The following is a 19445-nucleotide window of genomic DNA, read 5'->3' as shown; positions in this document are numbered from 1 at the left end:
TCACCCAGGGGCAGGAAAAGCAGATTCCAGGCTGCTTGTGGATGTCTGTCTGTCTGTCTGTGAAGTTCCTGGTACAGCTGCAGTCACTGCTTACCCAGTGCTTCTGCTTAAGTTCCCCAATTCAGGGCAGCACCAAAGCATCTCCTGCCTTGGGTGGGAAAAACAGGACTGCTATATTCAGAACTGCAGGCTCTACCTTAGAGTAATCAGTGATAAATAAAAAGAGGCTAATTTATCCCAGTATACTTAATAAGTTATCACTTACAATTTAATAAAGATTATCGAAAAAAACAACGAAATCATCACAGCTCAGCTAATTGGAATTGACACTGCTAGTGAGCTGTGAGTCACCTCCCTCCTGCTGCTCCCCAGGTGACAGAGCTGCTGTCGGGGTCTCAGACCCTGGTCCCTCTCAGAGTGGGAGGGACGATGTGGGCAGTGCGGGGTTTAGTTTGTCCCACCTGTGTGAGGATGAGGGAGTGAGGAGGGCTGCTGGAATAACTTGCTCGTTAAAGAGCAAGGACTGCAGCTGAGAAGATGTCTGTCTGAAGAGAAGCTCCTGGATGTCACTTACATGAAACCAATTGGGTCAGGGGAAACAAAGCTCAGGACTCCAGGTGAAAGACTTCACTGCTTTCTGCATGCTGTGAAAATATTTCTGGTTTTAAGGACTGCCTTAGCTCAGTCACCATCCTTGAAAATCCACTTTATCAGCTTCAAGCTAACTCTAGCTTTGGCCTTGGAGTGCAGGTGGGGCAGGGGGGCTGCCACCAGGGCTGTCCCAGGTCAGGGGACAGTGCCACAGCGCCGTGTCCTGGTGCCACGCACCTGACCTCTACGGCAGGAGACAGACCGAGAAAAGAAACCCAAGACTGAAAAGGAAGAACTGTACTTTGAGAGGGTTTTGTGGTTTTTCTAACATCTTTTGATCTCCAGGATTAGCTAAATCAAACATCTTTTCCTGGACATGCACTCTGCTTCTTTTTTCCCCCATTTTCTTTCAAATACAAGTTTCACCTGGACACCTTTCACCTAAGACAAATGCTTGCTGCCACCTGCGCTTTGCTGCGCAGTGCAAGGAGCCCGCAGTGGCTCCCGAGCAGGACTATTGCTCCGGGGAAGCCCGGATGGTTCGGGATGGGAACTGCCTGGTGGGAGCTGTGGGATGAGCCCCAGGCTGCAGGGCAGGGGGGCTGCCGGCTCCTGTCCCCCGAGACGTGTGGCAAATACATCTTCCCTGCTCTCACCCAGGGACAACTGCTCTGAAAACACCTCCTGCCGTACTACCGAAAGCCAAAAACAAGTAAATGCATTTTAGGCTCTGCATTTTAGCTTTTCCTAACTCTCTCGGTTTCTCTGACTGATGCCACCCACCTGGCTTTCCCCCCAAAACGAGGAAAAAGAGGCAGGAGGCTCCCGGAGGCAAAAAAGAGGGAAGCTAGGATACTGTAGAGAGAAGGTAGCAGCTGTGTAATTTACATAACAAAGAAATTTGGGGAGGTTTCAGCTCATTCTTGTACCATAGTAACATCTTTTTCTGTGCGGCTATGGTTGGGCTGCACTCTGAAACTCATCGGTGTGAGAAACAGGTTGTTAAAACCATAAACCTTTGATCAGATGCCAAAGTGAAGCTGTAAATCTTATTTTGATTCCTGCAATCGATTTACACCTCCATAAAGACATGCCTAGGCACAGGGTGGAAGATGGTAAAATTTAGCTGGGAGAAGGTCAACAACCTCTTAAAACCAGCTGCCCCCCACCCCCACCCGGCTGCCCCCGTGCTCCCCACTGCAGGGCAAAGCAGAAGGGCACTTATGGAAATGTCCTGCCAAATTTTTGTCCAGCTAACAGGCCCTTTTTTACTGCTCAGTTGTTGAGCACCAAAGTAAAAAACACTGAGTTAAAGCTTGCGGCTTGCCAACGAGCCATTTGGCACATGGAGAGTCAGAGACGGCTCTTGGGAAAGGGCTTTTCCTCCTCCCGACGGTGCCCTCGGCTCCGTGTGTCAGTTTGCAAAAGACCGAGGTTTGCCTTCCAGAGTGCGTGGTGTCTTTACCCCTGAATTTGTGGATGTTGAGAAGAGATCTGGCCTTCATAGATCATTCAGGAATGTGAACACAGTATGTAGCCTTTAAAGGAAATAGTAGATGTAGATTTTTTATTTTTTTTTTTGGAAAGCCAGGAATTTTAGTAAGCACAGCTGGGGATGTGGCAATAATGTTAAGGAGAGAAAATAAAGCATTGGCTAACTCTGCTTTTCTTGGAGCAGAGCTGAATGCAGTTGAAAAGAGAGAAGGGACTGAATGCGAGAAATGTTTTTCATCATATGAATGCAAACTAACCCAAGCTGGAACAGTCATCTGTGTTTCAAAAACTTAGCCCCTGAAGCACTGAGATATCGGAACAAATGTAAAAAAAAAAAAAAAACCCACCAAAAAACCCCCAAGAAATAAACTATCCCAGAATGAGTAAGATCCTTTGAAAGAGACTGTGAATATTATAAGGGCAAAAGAATCCAGTGGGAGATGCCTGGGCTAGAAGATATGCAAAAGGATGCCGTAGAGTAGGTGAGTGCTGGTCAGGTGAAGGTAAGGAATGCTGTCTCAGGGTGAGCTTCTTCCAAACCTAACTTCCACATACCTGAGACAAGGCCGTTTTCTGCTTCTCACTGTTTTTCTACCAGGACTTTCCTTCCTGAAAGATGTGCTCCCTGCACAGGGCTGTGTCCTCCGAAGTCATTTGCCTCCTCCGGCTCCGCAGCACCACCCTCGTGAGCTGGCAGCAGCCGCACTCAGTAACTGTAGTCTGGCTTGAGAGGCTGAAGTTGAAAATTTTGGTTTTGTAGAGAAATACTGGCTTCCTAAGGAAAGAAAGATATTTTTTTTAATTATTTTTTTTTAATTCAATGTGGTAAAAATTATTGTACATAGCTAAAATTTCACATTGGCATCGATTACATTTATGTCCTGGCTTTCATTTTTGGAACACAAATATGACCTGCAGAGCACCACCTATTCTCCAGACACCTTCTGAAAAAGAAAGCTGTTGTTCAAGGGTGAGTTTTGCGACTGTGTATTTCAAGGCTCATGTCATCCCTGCCTGCAGGGAGTCTTCAGAAGCATTTCAAGGCTCCTTATTTCACTTTTCCTTTCAAATAATATTTTATCTTCTGCATCACTTATTAAAGGAACAGGGCACTCAGTTCCTATTTGCACATTTGTAGCTGCCACTAAAATCTGATTAATGTGGGGGTTTTTTTGTTATTTTTCAGCAACTTCAGGGCCGTTTTTAGCCGAGTGCATCTTCCTGTCCTCCCAGAGGAGTTTTCTTCAAACTAAGGAAAAAAAGGCACGACAGAAGCTTCCACAGCAATTCAGTGACTTCTGCCAATGGGACTTGTCTAGAGAACAGCCTGTCTGGCTTTTTCTCCCGGTATTGAATCCTCTACAAAGGAATAAAGTCACATTACCTGAACCTGGCAGTGCTCATTTCCACCTCCTGATGGAATATGATCAGCAGCTGCCGCATCGCCGATGATTGCCTCCTCTGTATGTCTTGTCTTCACTACCAATCAAGTCTTCCCTGTCAAGAGCAAATCTTCAGGATTAGCATATGTCAGATTTCATGTCCTGAACTGATAGCATGTCCCTTGCTTACTTTGTCTTGTTTTTACTTTACAGCCATTTGATAGTCACAGGAAATAGGAAATAACATGAAATTTTAGAATATAATTTTGTACTTTCTCACTGCTTAGAATTATGTGCCTATAATTCACTGGAGCATTTTGCTGTGGATGACCTGTATGTACTACAGCTGATCTCTGCAGTGTGTCTGGCACACTGAATTAGAAATAATTGCAGATACATTAGAGAAGTCACGGAAAACCCGTCAGGTACATTTGTACCGAGCTTTATATAGGCATCTGGCCAGAGCTGACTCCCACTCTCGATCTGGGAAGTTCTCCCTCTCCCAGTAAGGGACACGCATCTAACCAAGACTGCTCTCTAGGAAAGGAGCAAAAGGGGGTCCCCTGGAGCTCAGTTCCCTCCCAGAAATGGTGCTACATATCTAATGCAAAAGTGTTTATTTGGCAATGAAATGTGATAACATCCCCTTCTCCAAAGACCCTGGAACAAGTGAGCTGGTACGAACAAACGTGAACTCCACTGAGAAGAAATCCAATGGAGAGACTTTTTCTTTCACATATAGTCCTGCTGAGAGGAGGAAGGCTGCAAGCGACTGAGATGAGTGGTGGCTGACGGGTTCAGCCTCCCTCAGCCCCTCTGCGGATGGAGAACAGCCGTGGCCCAGCTCCGACAGCCCACAGGGAACCTGCTCGCAGAGAGGGTCTGGGTGGCAAAGCGCCACGCTCCACTTAAATGACAGTGAGTTGTGCTGAGTTAAATTGGTGTTGCAAAAAGAAAGTGGCAAACATACTCAAATGTCTCTTAGCACAAAATATGAGAAAGATTTGCACTGGTTCCAGGCTGCGGAACTGCATATTTTAGGTGTTTCAGGATAAACACATGGGGTGATGTGCATGGCTCCTTTTAGATATGTTTGCAACATCCGGTCCATGATAATACAGCATTTGGATCACAGGGTCATGTAGTTCTTCACCACTCACTGTGGATGTTTTTACAGGATGCTTACATGTCAGTCCTCGCTGCGGGAAGGCTGATTCTGCGTATCCAAAGTAGTAATTTTCAGCTCTTAACTCAAGCATGAGCATCCTGGGTAGTCCCACACAGGTCCTCTGATCATCTGTCCCTCTCCTCTGACTGCAAAACAGCAATTATATTTCACTACCTCCCAGGAAAGCTGTGAGAATAAAAGCTCAAGTACCATCTCAGGGAGATTTAATTAAGTACCTTGGCAGATAGACAGTCCGTACCCAGCACCTTTCTTTCATGTTTTTCCCCACCCAGAGGATTTTTTTTTCTCTGTGAAAAAAAGACACTAAAACTGTACAGCGTCTGTTTACCTCAGGGCACTCCATTCCACTGAAAAGAAATCACAGCACTTCAAGGACGACCTGAAAGTAATTAGTGAGGTTTACTTTGGAATGACTAAACAAACTGCGTTCCACCCACTGAGCATCATCTGAGCGTCTTCTCATTACACGATTCATTTATCTCTTTGTTTACTGATGCCGTGCGGTTGCAGCGGCGACATCGCTGCGGTGCCGGCGGAGGGAGCGGGGGCGGCCGCCTGCCCCCAGCCCACCCCGAGCACCAAGCGACCCACCCGGGCAGAAGGCACCGCTGCGGTCCCAGCAGAGCTGGCAGCCTGCAGCACAGCTCCGATTGAGAAGCTGTATCAAACCTGTATTTAAAACAGAAAAGTGTAAACTATTAGCTGCTCTAGGGAACAGGAATCTTTCAAAAAGCTGCCTGATGCGACAGGCACATTGAATGAATTTTTCCTCATTTAGACTTGGGAAATTTAGCTGTTGAATTTTCTCCCTCTGGACAAGGCTCAAGCACTGAAACTTCCCATCTACTCCCAGCTGCTTTCAACTCTGAAGGGCAAAGCAGAGACATTTTCCTTTTCAAGCCAGAAATCTCATTATTGCACCAGCAAACCTTGGTTTAGGTTTTGCTGTAATCTGTGTGCTCCCTCTGTCCTGCGGCACAGTCCTCTGGGGACCCTGGCCTGGGAGGAGAGAGGATGCTCTTGGAGGCACGGCTGGTGTCCCTGTGGGTTGCTCTCTGGATTCCTTTGTGTTTTCTGAAGCAGAAATGGCTCAAAAGTGGGAGCAGGTTTGGAGCAGCACTTTTTCTTGAGCAGCTCTCGCGACCTTTCCCTGCCAGCATGGGAGGCCTGTGCTCAGCACCAGCAGCGGAGCTCGGAGAAGGACGGACAGAGGCACGGAAAAGAAGCCAAAAAATGCACCTTTGGAGCATCATGGGAACTTTTGCATTAGGAAAATGTTTAATGTAATGGCTTTGTATTCTCAGTATTTTTCTTATGCCCTCTTATGAGGTCTTTATATACCTCATAAATATGAAATACAATAATATGCAGGGACCTGTAGGGACAAATTTATTCAGCTTTTCAAGCTCAATACTCCAGTAATGAAAGCATTTTCTTTACATCTTCATGGGAACAGACAGGGACAAGCATTTTAATATGTGTACCTACTAAGATGGTGGTAACAGCCTGGTGATAAAGACTCCATTATTACTATGATCTGGCTCATCGTTAAGTACTGCCCAGTAATGAAGATGAATCATGTCTTTAGAAGCCATTTCTTTAAAATTAGCTTAAATAAAGGTGCAAGAGAGAGCAGCCTTGACCATGGCCACTTTTACATACTGTACAATGAAACTGACTGCTGAATTATTTGCCTTATCTTTGTCAGACAGGAAAAAGTCCCTGCAGACAAGTACTGGGATGGTACCACGAACCCACCAAGTCCAGTGACTCAGCCCTAACAGGCGACTTGGCCTCCCTGAGCAAAGGCGGTGCAGTCCCTGATTTTGTCAGAAAGACCATGCTGGCCCGTGTTACTGGTCGTGAGAGACTTCACTGAGCGAGAAAGGTGAAGAGCAAGTGAAACACCGTCTAAAAATGAACCGTAGCAGTGACCCATGAAAACGCTCATAATCTGCTGTTTTAATGTTCCCAGGTGCAATGAAATCCCTAAAAGCTTACAGATCCAGACCCAGCAACTCTCCTAAGAGACCGATTAGCTGCACTGGTGAGGTGCGAGTTTATATTTAAAAAATGCACACAGTGATGCCCAGGTAGATTACAAAGTCAGGGACAGGAATTGAGTCAGATTACGAATGCTGGGCTGCGTGACTAGCATCTGGTGATAGTGTTGGAAAATTCTAACTGAGAAGTTCAGACCTTTTCTTATTTTACCTGTCAAACTGCTATCAAATGTACATATTTTTGGGTTTTTTTGAAGTGTGTGCTTTGATTCTTTGGTATTTAGATTTGCTAGACTACTGGCCAAACAAGGACCTGAACTTTTATGGTACAGCTCTGATTTCTTTCATAGAATCATAGAACGTTTAGAGTTGGAAGGGACCTTAAAGATCATCCAGTTCCAACCTCCCTGCCCTGGGCAGGGACACCTTCCGCTAGACCAGGTTGCTCAAAGCCCAGTCCAACCTGGCCTCGAACACCTCTGGAGCATCCACAGCTTCTCTGGGCAACCTGTGCCAGTGTCTCACCACCCTCAGAGTAAGAAGCCCTTTGGCCCTCATCAACACTTAGTCTACATTAGATCTAGTCAGAAAATAGGTCTTCAACTCAATTGAAATTTCAACAATTTGACATTTCTTTTTGACACAAAAAAGCACCAAGAATGGAAATGCTAAATCATGTCACAAAAATGAAAAGTTCCAAAAATTTCTGACTCAAGGACTGTCAAAGTGAGAAAGCCAAAAATCTTCCATAGAAAAGAAGGTTGACTCTGCGCAATACAAATGAACGTGTTTGAGAAAGTACATTTCTCCTGTGGTTTCTCGGTTTGACTTAGAGGAGCCGGCACAAATGTTAAGTTATGATTCCTGATGAAAAATGAAGTCTGCTAGAAGCAGCTCAGAATGTTTGTAAGTGGATAATAACTGCAGCAAAACAGCATGTGATTGCTTAAGTGTTTGAACCTTTGACAGAATAAATCAGTTCTGCAAAGAATACCGTAGTATGAGAAGAGCATGCCTTTGGCACACGGGGCGTTTCACAACCGTGGGATTTATGCGTGTGCATCTAAATGCTGCTCTGCCAAGTCATCCTTCTAACTCATGACAAAGAAATGAAAGGGAACATCGGGAAATGCGCACGTAAGCACACAGCGAAGGAGCTCCAGGATGAAGCCCTGCCTGTTTCCACAGCCTCTGCAATGCCACTGTGGAGATGCTGGTGGGTGCTCGCCCACCCCGGAGCCGGTCAGCGCAGGGTCCCAGCTGCACGTGTCACACAGGTCGCGTGTGTGCATAGATGTACGTATATACACACAGTGGCATTCACCACCAAGCCACCAGCAGCGATTTCTGACAGCCAGCGTCTCCAGAAGACGCACGTAGAAAAAAGGTTGCCATTTCTCCTTTGGTAGCAGGAGCCCTGCCTCTGATCTCATGCGTGCCACAGCCCTCCACCGTTACGGTTGTAAGTGGTGTGTTTGTGATTTACCATCCTCCAAATAATATCCTGACTGAGTTGATTGGTATCCTTACACAACAAAAACAATGAAGAAAAAGATGAAACGGCCCACCTGTTGGTTCATGCTCTGACCTCGCCGCGCACCCAGCTCAGCCCCTGGGCGGGGTAGGGGTATGGGGTGGCTGTGGGGCAGGAGAAAATGGGTCTGGGGATGCTGAAGAAGGGCAGAGAAGCCTGGTGACATCTCTGAAGACACATACGACAAGAACACTTATGGCAAAAGACATTCTGCGTCGCCAAACGAATGCTGGGATGCTGAGTCTGTCAAAACCATGAAGAAGTTAGTTAACTTTTGTCTTCCATCCCATATGCAAACTTGCCTGTTCCCCACACAGCCCCTCCTGCCCACCCAGCAGCCCGGTGCAGCCAGACACCCCCACCCCAGGGTGAGGGGGACACTGCGGGAAGGCAGCACCGAAAGGCTCTTCCCATCCGCGTTCCTGAGCTTGGAGCCTGGGCTGCTCCGCAAATGACTGTGTTTGCAAAGGAATGGAAGGAGAAGAATAGGGATTTCCACCCACGTTGCTGCTCTTTGTTCCTGCTCTCCCCCGCTCCTGGCTCTGTGCACAGAAGGCTGAGCTGTGGCAGGAGTCTCCCTGGACATCCAGCAGCACCCTGAAACTTATATTCTCATCTTCAGGTTGCATTTCACTTTTTACGCTGTTCTCTGTGGCACGAGGGAGCGAGAAGGGGACAGTGCCAGGCACAAAGCTGGGAGCTCTCTGGAGGCAGAAATCCTCGCATGTTCTCTGTCTGCTAAAACTCTGGAACGGAGAGAAAGAAAGATGCTGCAAATCAGTAAAGATGCTTCACCCCACAAGCTGCTGTGCTGGGTACCCAGAAAGGAGGAAGAGGAGAGAGGAGACAGGGAAGATCAGGGCACATCCACTCTCTCTGTATTTTGCTGCTCTGCTAGATCTGCACGTCAGATTCTCCCATCGTTTATGTGTGGGGTTGCAATACACCTCAGGAGAAAACTAGGAAGAGATACACTATTGGCTATTTCATATGCGGTGTGTCATCTGGCAGGCTGTATATATCACAGGGAAAGCAGGGACCACTCAGCCTCTGAGCAAAGCTGCTTCAGTGTATAGCTCAGAGATACTTTGAGGATGGAAAGAAAAGGGAAAGGCAGCCCTTGCTTTTCTGATTCTGACAAGCTCTGAAAACTCTTGGGAAATGGAGACCTGACAGATGAAGGACGATGTGGAAAACCAGTAAAGCAAATTTCCAAGGAGAAGTTGTGGGAGAGAAGCGGAACAGCGCCCAAAAGGAAATATTCACTAGGATTTCTTCCTAGGTACAGAGAGAAAGTGTTTGGGGATCTTTGATATTTCAGCATCCGAATCAGCTATCAGCTTCTGTACATAGGACACACAGGACTGAAAAAGGAAGAGCAGCTGGAGAGTCCCTGGAGCAAAGCTCACATGTAGTCAGCTCAGGAAGAAGGACCCATTTATCAACTCTTTCATGTAGTTTGCAGCCACGGGGCAGATTTTTAAAATGCAAGCGTGTGTGTTCCCTCCTGCGACCACTGGCTTTAGCAGCTGAGCTGCTTGGAAGGAGGGCAGAGAGGAGCGTGCAGCCTGCCCAGGGATGCAGGCAGTGTTACAGTCATGAGTAGGCACACGTGGTTCCCTTTGCAGTACATCTCCAAGCCCTACTGGAGAGCAGAGAATCACAACACAACCAACTTCTTCTCTGCGCTGTACGGCTTCCCTAACCAATCCTTCTTCCACAGTGATTTGGACCTGGAGGACCTGGGGGACTTTGATAGCGGGACCAAGTATGAGGGTGAGTCCCAGAGCCGGACGGTGAAGGCGCTGCTGATAGTAGCCTACTCTGTGATCATCTGCATCTCGCTCTTCGGCAACATTCTGGTGTGCCACGTGGTGATCAAGAACAAAAGGATGCACTCCGCCACCAGCCTCTTCATTGTCAACCTAGCCGTTGCAGACGTGATGATCACCATTTTGAACACCCCCTTCACGCTGGTGAGCATCTGCCTTGCCTGTGTTTTGCTGGTGTCTGTGTGTGCCTGTCAGCTCTGTACATGTCTATTGAACGGGCCAGTAAAGGGCTAATATGCAGAGTTTCTTTTTTCCCCCCGCTCCCCCCCCCTTTTCTTCCTGGAGAAGCAGCAGTCATGCCCCCCCCTCTTATTTTCAGTTACTAAGTAATATAAGACATTAAAAAATATATTAAAAGAATGAGGTGGGAAGACTTAAAGGGATTCATTTCTTGCCCCACTATCACAATCTACAAGCAACATACAAGTAGGACTATCTGTATAGCTGAATTTCACACAGTCCTCTGGTTCGAGAGCATCCCAAATATTCCTGTTTCAGCCCTTGCCCAGAGCTGTCCACAGCGTTTTCTTCTGCATTCCAAAGGCAGTTCCTGAATTATCAGTTTGAATTCACCTTTTCTTAAACTGAGCCTGTTTCTTTGGTGGGATTTCTCTGCCTTGCTCTGATGGGATTTGCATCCCGGAATCCATTCAGGGAAAGGACAGTGCCCTCTTGTGTATTTGCACAACAGTCACACATGAGGCACAAGTAATTAAACAACTGTAATGTCACTTAGGAAAGAGCTTTACATCAACTTCAAAGAAACAACACATTGCTACACATTCAGTGACAGTCATTACTACTCGAGTTGTCTCTATAGGGAAATTAATTAGATTAACTGGAAACAGATTAGCTAGTCTTGACTAATTTTCCGAGTGGACAGCTGTTTTGTAGTAAATGTGCTTTATTTCAAATTAGCTGAATCTGCTTCCAGAATGAGTTGCATTAATGTGGAACAAATATTGCGCAGTCAGGAATAAGAGGGAAGTGAGACAAAAAACGTTATTTGGAATAATCTCCTCTGCAGAAAAGCCACAATAAGTAACACCTCTTTGGAACTCGTAAGAAATGCCACACCGCCCTTGCCACTGCACTCTCAGGGGGGCTTTAAATGCTCCCTGCCTCCCTCCCCTCCCAAGAGCGGCTGCATTTCGTGCCCAGGTGGAGATGGCTCCCGTACCTGCAGAGGTCAGATCAATGAGGAAGGTTGTGAAGTGTGAGTTGCTTTTCCAACAGGAGGGTAAAATTTTCCTCTCTGTTTGTGTAACTTAATTGACACCTCTGAAATTGCTGTTGATGTATCTTACACAACGTGACGAGAGGAGAGTTGGGCTTAGAAATCGGCGTGTGAGCAAGACCCTGCCACCCAGCTCCACGTCCTGTTTCTGTGCGTGGGTGGTAGCTGCAGACCCCGGGCAGAGGAGCAGAGACACAGGGCAGGTAGGCAGGGATGCTCCACAGACAGACAGTCCCTAACCCAGAGCTGTTACCTCCCTATTTCAACGCCCTCAATGATTTTTTCTTCTATGAACTTATCTCACTAAGTTTTGAACCCATGCAACTTTCAGCATCCACAAATTCAAATGTCTTAACAATGACAGCTGTGCAAGTGTTTTTAAGGAGGCAAGTTACTGTTTTTCCCTACAGTGCTGAGCAAAGATTTCTTTACGTTTTCCAGAAGGGCCATGTTACATGTGCACCTGCACGTGCAAACACACATACACAGAGCGCTACTCAGAGGGATTTGATTGCTCGGTATAATAAATCTCACCTCTGTTTCAAAGCTTCTTGCATAGTCACTGTTTCCCCAGAAAAAAAATGAATATAATGCCTCTACAAAGCATGAGGAAACTATATTAATGCATTTTATTCCTGACCATAGTCCAGGGAAGCCTATTTGCTACTCTTCAGATAATGCACACTGTTTTAACCCAATTCTGTGTGTTTTCAGGTGCGGTTTGTAAGCAGTACCTGGGTGTTTGGAAAGCTGATGTGTCACATAAGCCGGTTTGTTCAGTACTGCTCCGTTCATGTGTCTGTGCTGACCCTCGCTGCCATCGCTCTGGATCGGCATCAGGTATGCGATATAAATCACCCCTATGTTTGCTAGAAAATAAGGTGCTAAATATATAGTTTTCCCCCCTTCAAATCCCAGTAGCTGAGAACCTGCATTGTCTTTGGAGTCAAGGAACGGAGCGGACTCTAGCTTTCATGGTGGTGGACAAAAACTCTACGTTTTTTTACAGTGAGAGTGATCAAACACAGGAACGGGCTGCTCAAAGAGGCTGTGGAGTCTCTGTCCTTGGAGATATTCCTGACCAGAAAGAGCCCTGGGCAGCCAGCTCTAGCTGGCCCCGCTTTGCACAAGGAGCTGGGCTAGATGATCTCCAGGGGTCCCTGCCCTCCTCAGCCACTCTGTGGAGTTTTGCCCTGAAAGCACAGCAGGAATATATTTTGAAATTCAAACACCAGCAAGCCAATACATTATCCCAGCATTTATTTGTGAAGAATCTTACAGTTTTTAGGCTTGCCCCATTATTTTGGGATGCCTAAGACTGGAAGTAGTGAGAACTGTGTGACCACAGTCAGTTCAAGGTGAGACATTCTCCTCTCCTCCCCCCCCCATACTTTTTTGGTGAATCTCAACCAAAAAACGCTGGTGGTCAAGCAATGTGTGCAAACCAAAGGGTTTCCTTGAAGTATAATGCAGTTTGTAGTTTTCGCTCAAGCCGAGAAATGCTGTGGACCAGGAGAGCAGATCCTGCAAGGTGTGCTCTCAGGCAGACTGTGTATTTTTCTTGCAGTGCTGGTGTCACAGAAAACAGTTGTTACTGAAAAACAATTTCACATGATAAATGACACGGCTAGATGAAGTTCAAAACGATAATGGATTCCACTCTGATCATCTGGGATGTGCTCCATCTGGTGTCAGAAAATTACAGTGACGCCTGTGTATAGATCATCTATTTCTGTCTTTTTTACCGCAAAAAGTTTAGTGGTCTGCCCATTCTATGTGCAACATCACAGCTCCTGAAAGCAAAGCATTTGGATAATGATTCATTTCAATCAGTAGATTCTGGGTTAATTGCAAAGCATGGCTGGGTATCAAGAAGTGTTTGTTTAACTAAGGGCAACCACAATACCTGCCTTTAAGTTCAGAGGAGTAGGTTCCTCAGAACTGGAATTAGCTAGTATGGACCAAGGAGATAAAAATAGAAGTAAGGAGATGTCACGGAGCAAAGAGAAATCAACACTTGCCTCTAAAAATATTGCTAGTCCTGAGAGGTACCAGAGCAGACAGATGCTCCAGAGGAGTTGCAGAAGCTCGATTAAGTAGATATTTATAATGAGACTAGAAAAGACATGCATAAAATACCAAAGGCTTCATCAGCCAAAAGATCATTTGGATGACATGATAGTTCTATTTTTAACTATTGTTTCATTGCCTGATATGATCATCCATAGTGCACGTCGCTCAACAGCTATCTAACCATCATGGTCTCTGAAGCCAAACTGATGGGTGACACTGAGCGTGTTTCTCTGCTCAGGGCACTGGGCCAGCAGTAACACTTAATACTTGCACAACTCTGCATTTTCCACTCCTCATACTCTCCAAAGTTCTGTAAAATGAGTCTTTCCTCTCTGTCTTTTGACACTGGAGGGATGCAGAGCTGCCTGCAGCGCTTTGAACCGCGATGTGAAGCTGAAAGAGTGACCCAGATGTTGTCAGATAAAGTAGCCGTCGTTAGCAGAAAACCCACCTGGACTCCACCACGCTGTAGCCAGTACTGCATGGGGTAAATGGTGAATATAAAAGAGACCAGCCTTCAAGTTTGTTAGTGCTATGTTGGCCAAAGATTACATTCAGCCGTGGTTCTCGAGCATCTTGTCACTGCGTCTTGCGAGTCCACCAAATGCCAAATGTGAGCCCCGTGGCTGCCGTCTATATTGGAGCCCTTGTCTGTAGTAATGAGGAGACTTTTTGCACTCCTTATTGTACAAGCCAAAACAGCCTCTTGGCTTTCAACTTGTGACACACGTAACGTCCATGCTGAGCATTCCTTGCTGTCCTGGGAAGCACACCCGCTGTTTGCTTCTTTCTCAGTGATCAGCATGAAATGCTTGCTCCTGGACATGGATAAAACAAAGATGCCTTCTTTTTTTCTAAAGCTTGCAGCTTGTTTTTGTCAATTGAAACCATTGTAAATCCTCAGGATTGGTTGTTTTCTGCAGGTTATCATGCACCCTCTCAAGCCACGCATGTCCATGGTGAAAGGAGGGATTTGCATCATTATCATCTGGGTTATGGCCAGCTGCTTCTCGCTGCCTCATGCCATTTATCAGACTTTGACAAGATTTTATATCGGGTAAGACATTTACATGGTGCTTTTTTTTAATATGATATATGCAGCTTAATCAAAGCCCCACAGATCCTAAGGCACAAATCTCTCCATCCGTGTTATTAAAAAGAAAGTATGGTGAAACAGGGAAGTCTTCCTTCTCTTTGACCAGGCGGTGTGTTTCTCACAAAAGCACAGTGAAAATCAATGGAATTGCTTTCAGGCTTGTTTGTCAGTTGATTTTGGCTCAGAGATTCAGCCCTGCAATTTGAGGCAGGCGCAGAGGAGAGGTGCTCTTCGCCATTAGAGGGCACAGATGTCAATATGGATTATTTTTTTCTTTTCCTGGGGATGTCCTTCAAATATCTTCATTGGGGCCAAAGGTCAAACTTAACGCAAAATTTTCTATTGAAAGTGACACTTCCTCATGTTACTGAATGAGTTCTGCTATCTGTACCTTCACTGAAACTCAGAGGAATGTCCGAGATGTCTGTCCTCCAGGTGTTGTGTGCATCTGGTAGTGGATTTGACAGTTCTTTCTCTCTCTGATCTTCAGGAACAGAACAATACGAATGGTCTGCCTCCCCAGCTTCCCTCCTCCTGCTGATCTTTTCTGGAAGTATTTGGACTTGACTACTTTTGTTCTCTTGTATGTCCTGCCCTTGCTTGTGATCTCCATCACGTATACCATGGTGGCCAAGAAGCTCTGGCTCAGAAATGCCATTGGGGACCTCACCATGGAGCAATACTATGCCCATCAACGGAAAAAGAAGATGACGCTGAAGATGCTGATGGTGGTGGTGATTGTGTTTGCAGTATGCTGGTTCCCCCTGAACTGCTACGTGGTGTTGATCTCCTGTAGGGCCATCCACAGCAGCAACGCTCTGTACTTTGCCTTTCATTGGTTTGCCATGAGCAGCACTTGCTACAACCCCTTCATTTACTGTTGGCTGAACGAGAACTTCAGATCTGAGTTGAAGTCCTTGCTGTGCGTGTGCCGGCGAAGGAGTGCAGCCCAGAGTCATGCTCTGCAGTCCATCTCCCCCGCTTTTAGGCATGCCTGGGTCGAGAACTGCCATTATAAAAGAGGCAGTGCCTGCCAGAAGGCCAGGGTATCCTCCCAGAGGAACTCTGCAAAGACAGACATATCCAGTGTTCAGCCAATTGTGGCAGAAAGCTAAACCCTTCAGCTGATGGCCAGGCAGCATATTGCAGAATTATGGGAAAAACTGAGTTGGCAAGAACTGCTGGAGACCATCTAATCCAACCTTCTGCCCAAAGCAAGCTAACTTCAATGCTCGATTGTTGTTCAGGACCCTCTTCAGTCAAGTTTTCAAAAATCTCCACAGTCGGACTGCCCACATGTGGGCTCCAGAATGAGGGATGTCGAGTTACTTTTTCTTCAGAACAGTCAGCAAAAATTGAGAGAACTATTTAACAGCGCACAAAATCTTTCACAGCCTAAGCAAATAAGGGGAAAATTAGTAAAAATTACTAAAAGGAAAATTGGTTCTGTTTTACCTCAAACCAGGACACCTACACTGATTACACACATGCCAACTGATGCACGCTGTTTTAAAATAGATGGCTGTTTATGCATGTAGAAACACTGTATTGATTCCTTCTTTTTATATATTTGTAACTTATTCATGATGAATAACATTTATAGCCATTCTCAAATTTATACGCAGGTTAGAAGCAGGGCAACAAAAGCTCACTCCATTTTTGCAGGTGTTCTTTCAGTGGCTTGTTTTGTTCTCTAAGGATTTCTAGCAGTCACCTTAAAACACAGCTTATACTGCAATCTGTGGTCAAGAAAGAAATTACGCAAGTGAGTTTATTCTCAAACACTAGCTAGCTGAGGAACCAACCCTTTCTTAAAACATATACCACCTGTCATTAGGCTAAGGACTAAACTAATGCCCGCTCACCAAACACCACCACCCACCCAATAAATAGAAATGGTTACAGAGGAATTTTTTATTTTTGCACTTTCTGCCAGATTTCTTTTTTGATGTATTTCTATTGTCTACATAGGAGATACTAAACTGGAAGTCGGATGTTGACTGTCAAAATCATTTTTTTGATTTTGTACCAGTGGAGACACCAGTTTGGGTCTAATAACCTGACAGTTATGTCCATTGGTCCCAGCAGGTTAAGCTGGTTGACTTCAGGGCAGCTCCGCAGGCCGGATGGCAGCGGCCCGTTGGGTACATTCAGAGGAGGCCCTCAGGGACTGTGGACTTCAGAAACCAATCTCCCTACCTCACCTTCCAAACCAGGGGCGGTCAATTGGCAGGCCAGGGATAGGAACTGGGCTGTGACCAGTTTCTCTACCGCTGGGAGCGCAGGCTCACTGTAGGCAAGAAAGTAGGGGGTACCGCTCTGTGTGTGAGGGACGGTGTGTTGCAGACTCACATAAGGGCTGTAAGGTCCACACAAACATGCTGCACAAATACGGCTCTTTACTGACTCTGTGAAAAACCTTGTGGTTAAGAATAAAAACAGTATGTAAGCACTCAGAGGTGGTACAGTCTGAATTGCCTTGCCAGGATGTATATAGAGGCAAGAGGGATGCTGGCCAGTAGGTACCTGTTCTGCTGATATATATATGTAGGGCTTTGTTATAGTCTCTAGGCTTTCCCTCAAGAATGTCTCACATCCTTACATTTCCTAAGCAAACTGTAAATTGGCACGTTTTGACATTGTTAATCGACATTTCTTCAGAGTGAAGTCTAAATTGTTTTCAGTTCCCATAATATTTTATCTTTTACCAGCCCTCAAGAACTGTGTCCTTCGTGGCGTGTCAGTCTGTCCCTCCTGGAGTCACCCCGCCGGGCAGCACCCATCGCTGCTTGGCACCCTGCTTTGCATGAGGTGCAACCTGCACACTCACGCTAAGCATTAGGAACAGGTCTGCAGTCTACAAAACCAAAAGGCAGGAGGCAGGAAAAGTTGGCACTAGATAAAAGAGTTCATTTGTAAACCTTTATACACTCCCCCGCTCAATAAAACTGAGCATCCGATAATGTGCCACAGCAATTGCCTCAAATACTGATACTTGCATTCCTTTTGCTGCTCTTGGTGGTGATCGAGTGCTTTCAGCAGTGTTTATCCTGTTGTGAGCTGTGGCTCCGATATGTAATGAAATAGCTGAGATTCCGCGGCATGTGGGCAAGCGGGCGTGCTGGACAGCCGGTGCAGGCAGCTGCTGGTCTGACTGGTCACAGTGGGAGCCAGCCCCAGCATTTCAGAGCTGGATTTGGATCAGCAGTGAGAAATACCAAGTGGGAGCATGTGGCCAGCTTCAAACTAATGGCTGTGAAAATTCACCAAAGCCGCATTTTTCTCTTCCTCAGAGAGGATAACCACTTTCCTTATTTGTGTCCATTCAGTGCTGGCTTGGCCTTTGTGATTGCGAAGAATTTAGCCTCAAAAGACAGTGAAAGGAAAATGAGCTTCATCCTTCCTATGCAAAATAATACCAATTATGCTTTTACAGCTTGGCAATTCCACGGAAGACTGGCAGTTTGCTACAGTTGCAAATCTGAGTGAAAGACTATTTGAATTTGGAAATCAAGATGCTTTGATAGTACGAAAATGTTACCGTGTGACCTGAGAATGTATTTGCATCTAAAAAAGAAACAGTGAAGCTGAGGAAAGAGAAGCATAACACAAATCTAGCTTCTTCCTAAGATAATTGGGGGAAGGGGAGAGGACAGAAGTGTACCAGCCAAGGAACAGAGACCTCATGTGGCTTGAGATACTGCGAAACACACCAGCATGTCCAGTGTGTGTGCTGCAAGTAGATGCTCCCCTCTTACAAAGGGTGAGCACTCGTCTCTCCATGTGCAGGAATCACTCTGCAGAAGGATGCGCTTAGGGGAGGAAATGGAACTAGAAAGTCCCTTCAGAGTACAGGCACCCAAGGATCAGATGTCTTTTCTGACTCACTGGCAAGAAATGTGTTTAACAGACTTTCTCCTGTGGGCTTTATCATGTGAACCTTTATTTTGTTTACACTAATAAAGAAGCGTAAGTGGAGATCTGAATGGAGCTGGCACAGTGGAGGCAGACACCTGAGTCTTTCATTTTATGTTACAAATAAGTAACAGCATAAACGTGGTATTACTCCTAAGTTGGGTTTTTTACTGTCTGGAAAACTTGGAATTCATACCACTGCAAATGGTATTTCCATAATGTAACTGTCTGGAGGGTCTCTGTAAACAAGATGTCTCTTGTTAAAAACCAAATAAACCGCAAACCCAAATACAACATTGTTAAGGTGAGTAATTTAGTGAAACATCTTCTCATTCAAATATTCTTTTCACATTGGAAAAATTCAATGAAATTAAATAATGCAATTTACATGTATTTCCCAACACATTCACAGAGAACTGCTAGAACTCATTACTCCGGAACAAATAAACCAAACAAAGTCTGCTCTTGTTACTCATCTTTTTAGCAGGGCAGCAAGCTGGGTCCGGCTTCCTTCAGCCTTTACACGAAGGGATCCACAGTGTACATCAAGGTCAAATCCACAGTCTGCCTGTGTGACAGCGGCGGGCGCGCAGAGACGTCCCTCACCTGGCGAGGTTTACTCTAAGGGACAGTTTGCTCCCAGATGGAAAGCTGACGTTTCTTTCCTAACTGCGCATCCTATGCTAGTCCTTACACAAGCAGCGCTTTCTTCAGTAAGAATCTGCAGTCAGCCAATGTTGAGCTTCCTTACAAAAATATTATTTCCTTGGGGTGATTGTCAAAAGCTTACATTTTTGTAGAAGTCTGGCAAACTTCACCATCATTAAATGCACCCTTCCGCTGGATGCTTTTACTTTAATATGAACTCTGTTAAAATTTCTGTGTGATTGTAATACAACAAGATTTGATTCACCAACATTTTTTTGGGGGCTGATAACAGCCAAATAAAGTATCTGTTTTAGGACCCTTTCCTTCCTGTGGGTTTTATTGGAAAAAACAGAATTAACTTTAAAGTTTTGGAAGGGAGAGATCCCCTTTTGATTACATGCATGAGGATTAACAGGAAAGCATAGACTGCTGCTCCTGACAGTCTCAAAAC

General features: G+C 45.7%; 1 protein-coding gene across 1 annotated transcript; it reads left to right on the top strand.

The window, feature by feature from the left end:
- The first annotated feature begins 9787 nt into the window (after positions 1–9787).
- On the top strand, positions 9788–15574 carry LOC104282568 (probable G-protein coupled receptor 83). The gene is made up of 4 exons (XM_009880671.1): positions 9788–10169; positions 11977–12102; positions 14259–14392; positions 14922–15574. The coding sequence occupies exons 1-4, from the start codon at positions 9792–9794 to the stop codon at positions 15544–15546; spliced, it is 1263 nt and encodes a 420-aa protein (XP_009878973.1). The 5' UTR covers positions 9788–9791; the 3' UTR covers positions 15547–15574.
- Positions 15575–19445: the final 3871 nt, after the last annotated feature.

The sequence above is a fragment of the Charadrius vociferus genome, unplaced genomic scaffold (genome assembly GCF_000708025.1).
Source record: "Charadrius vociferus isolate BGI_N301 unplaced genomic scaffold, ASM70802v2 scaffold473, whole genome shotgun sequence".
Classification (NCBI taxonomy): domain Eukaryota; kingdom Metazoa; phylum Chordata; class Aves; order Charadriiformes; family Charadriidae; genus Charadrius; species Charadrius vociferus.
The sequence above is the reverse complement of the archived record's forward strand: the minus strand, read 5'-3'. Positions and strand labels throughout refer to the sequence as shown.

Coding starts and splice junctions, on each gene's coding strand:
- LOC104282568 (XM_009880671.1), top strand. CDS start 9,792: ATGAGTAGGCACACGTGGTTCCCTTTGCAGTACATCTCCAAGCCCTAC. Junction 10,170..11,976: donor TGAACACCCCCTTCACGCTG/GTGAGCATCTGC, acceptor GTGTGTTTTCAG/GTGCGGTTTGTAAGCAGTAC. Junction 12,103..14,258: donor TCGCTCTGGATCGGCATCAG/GTATGCGATATA, acceptor TGTTTTCTGCAG/GTTATCATGCACCCTCTCAA.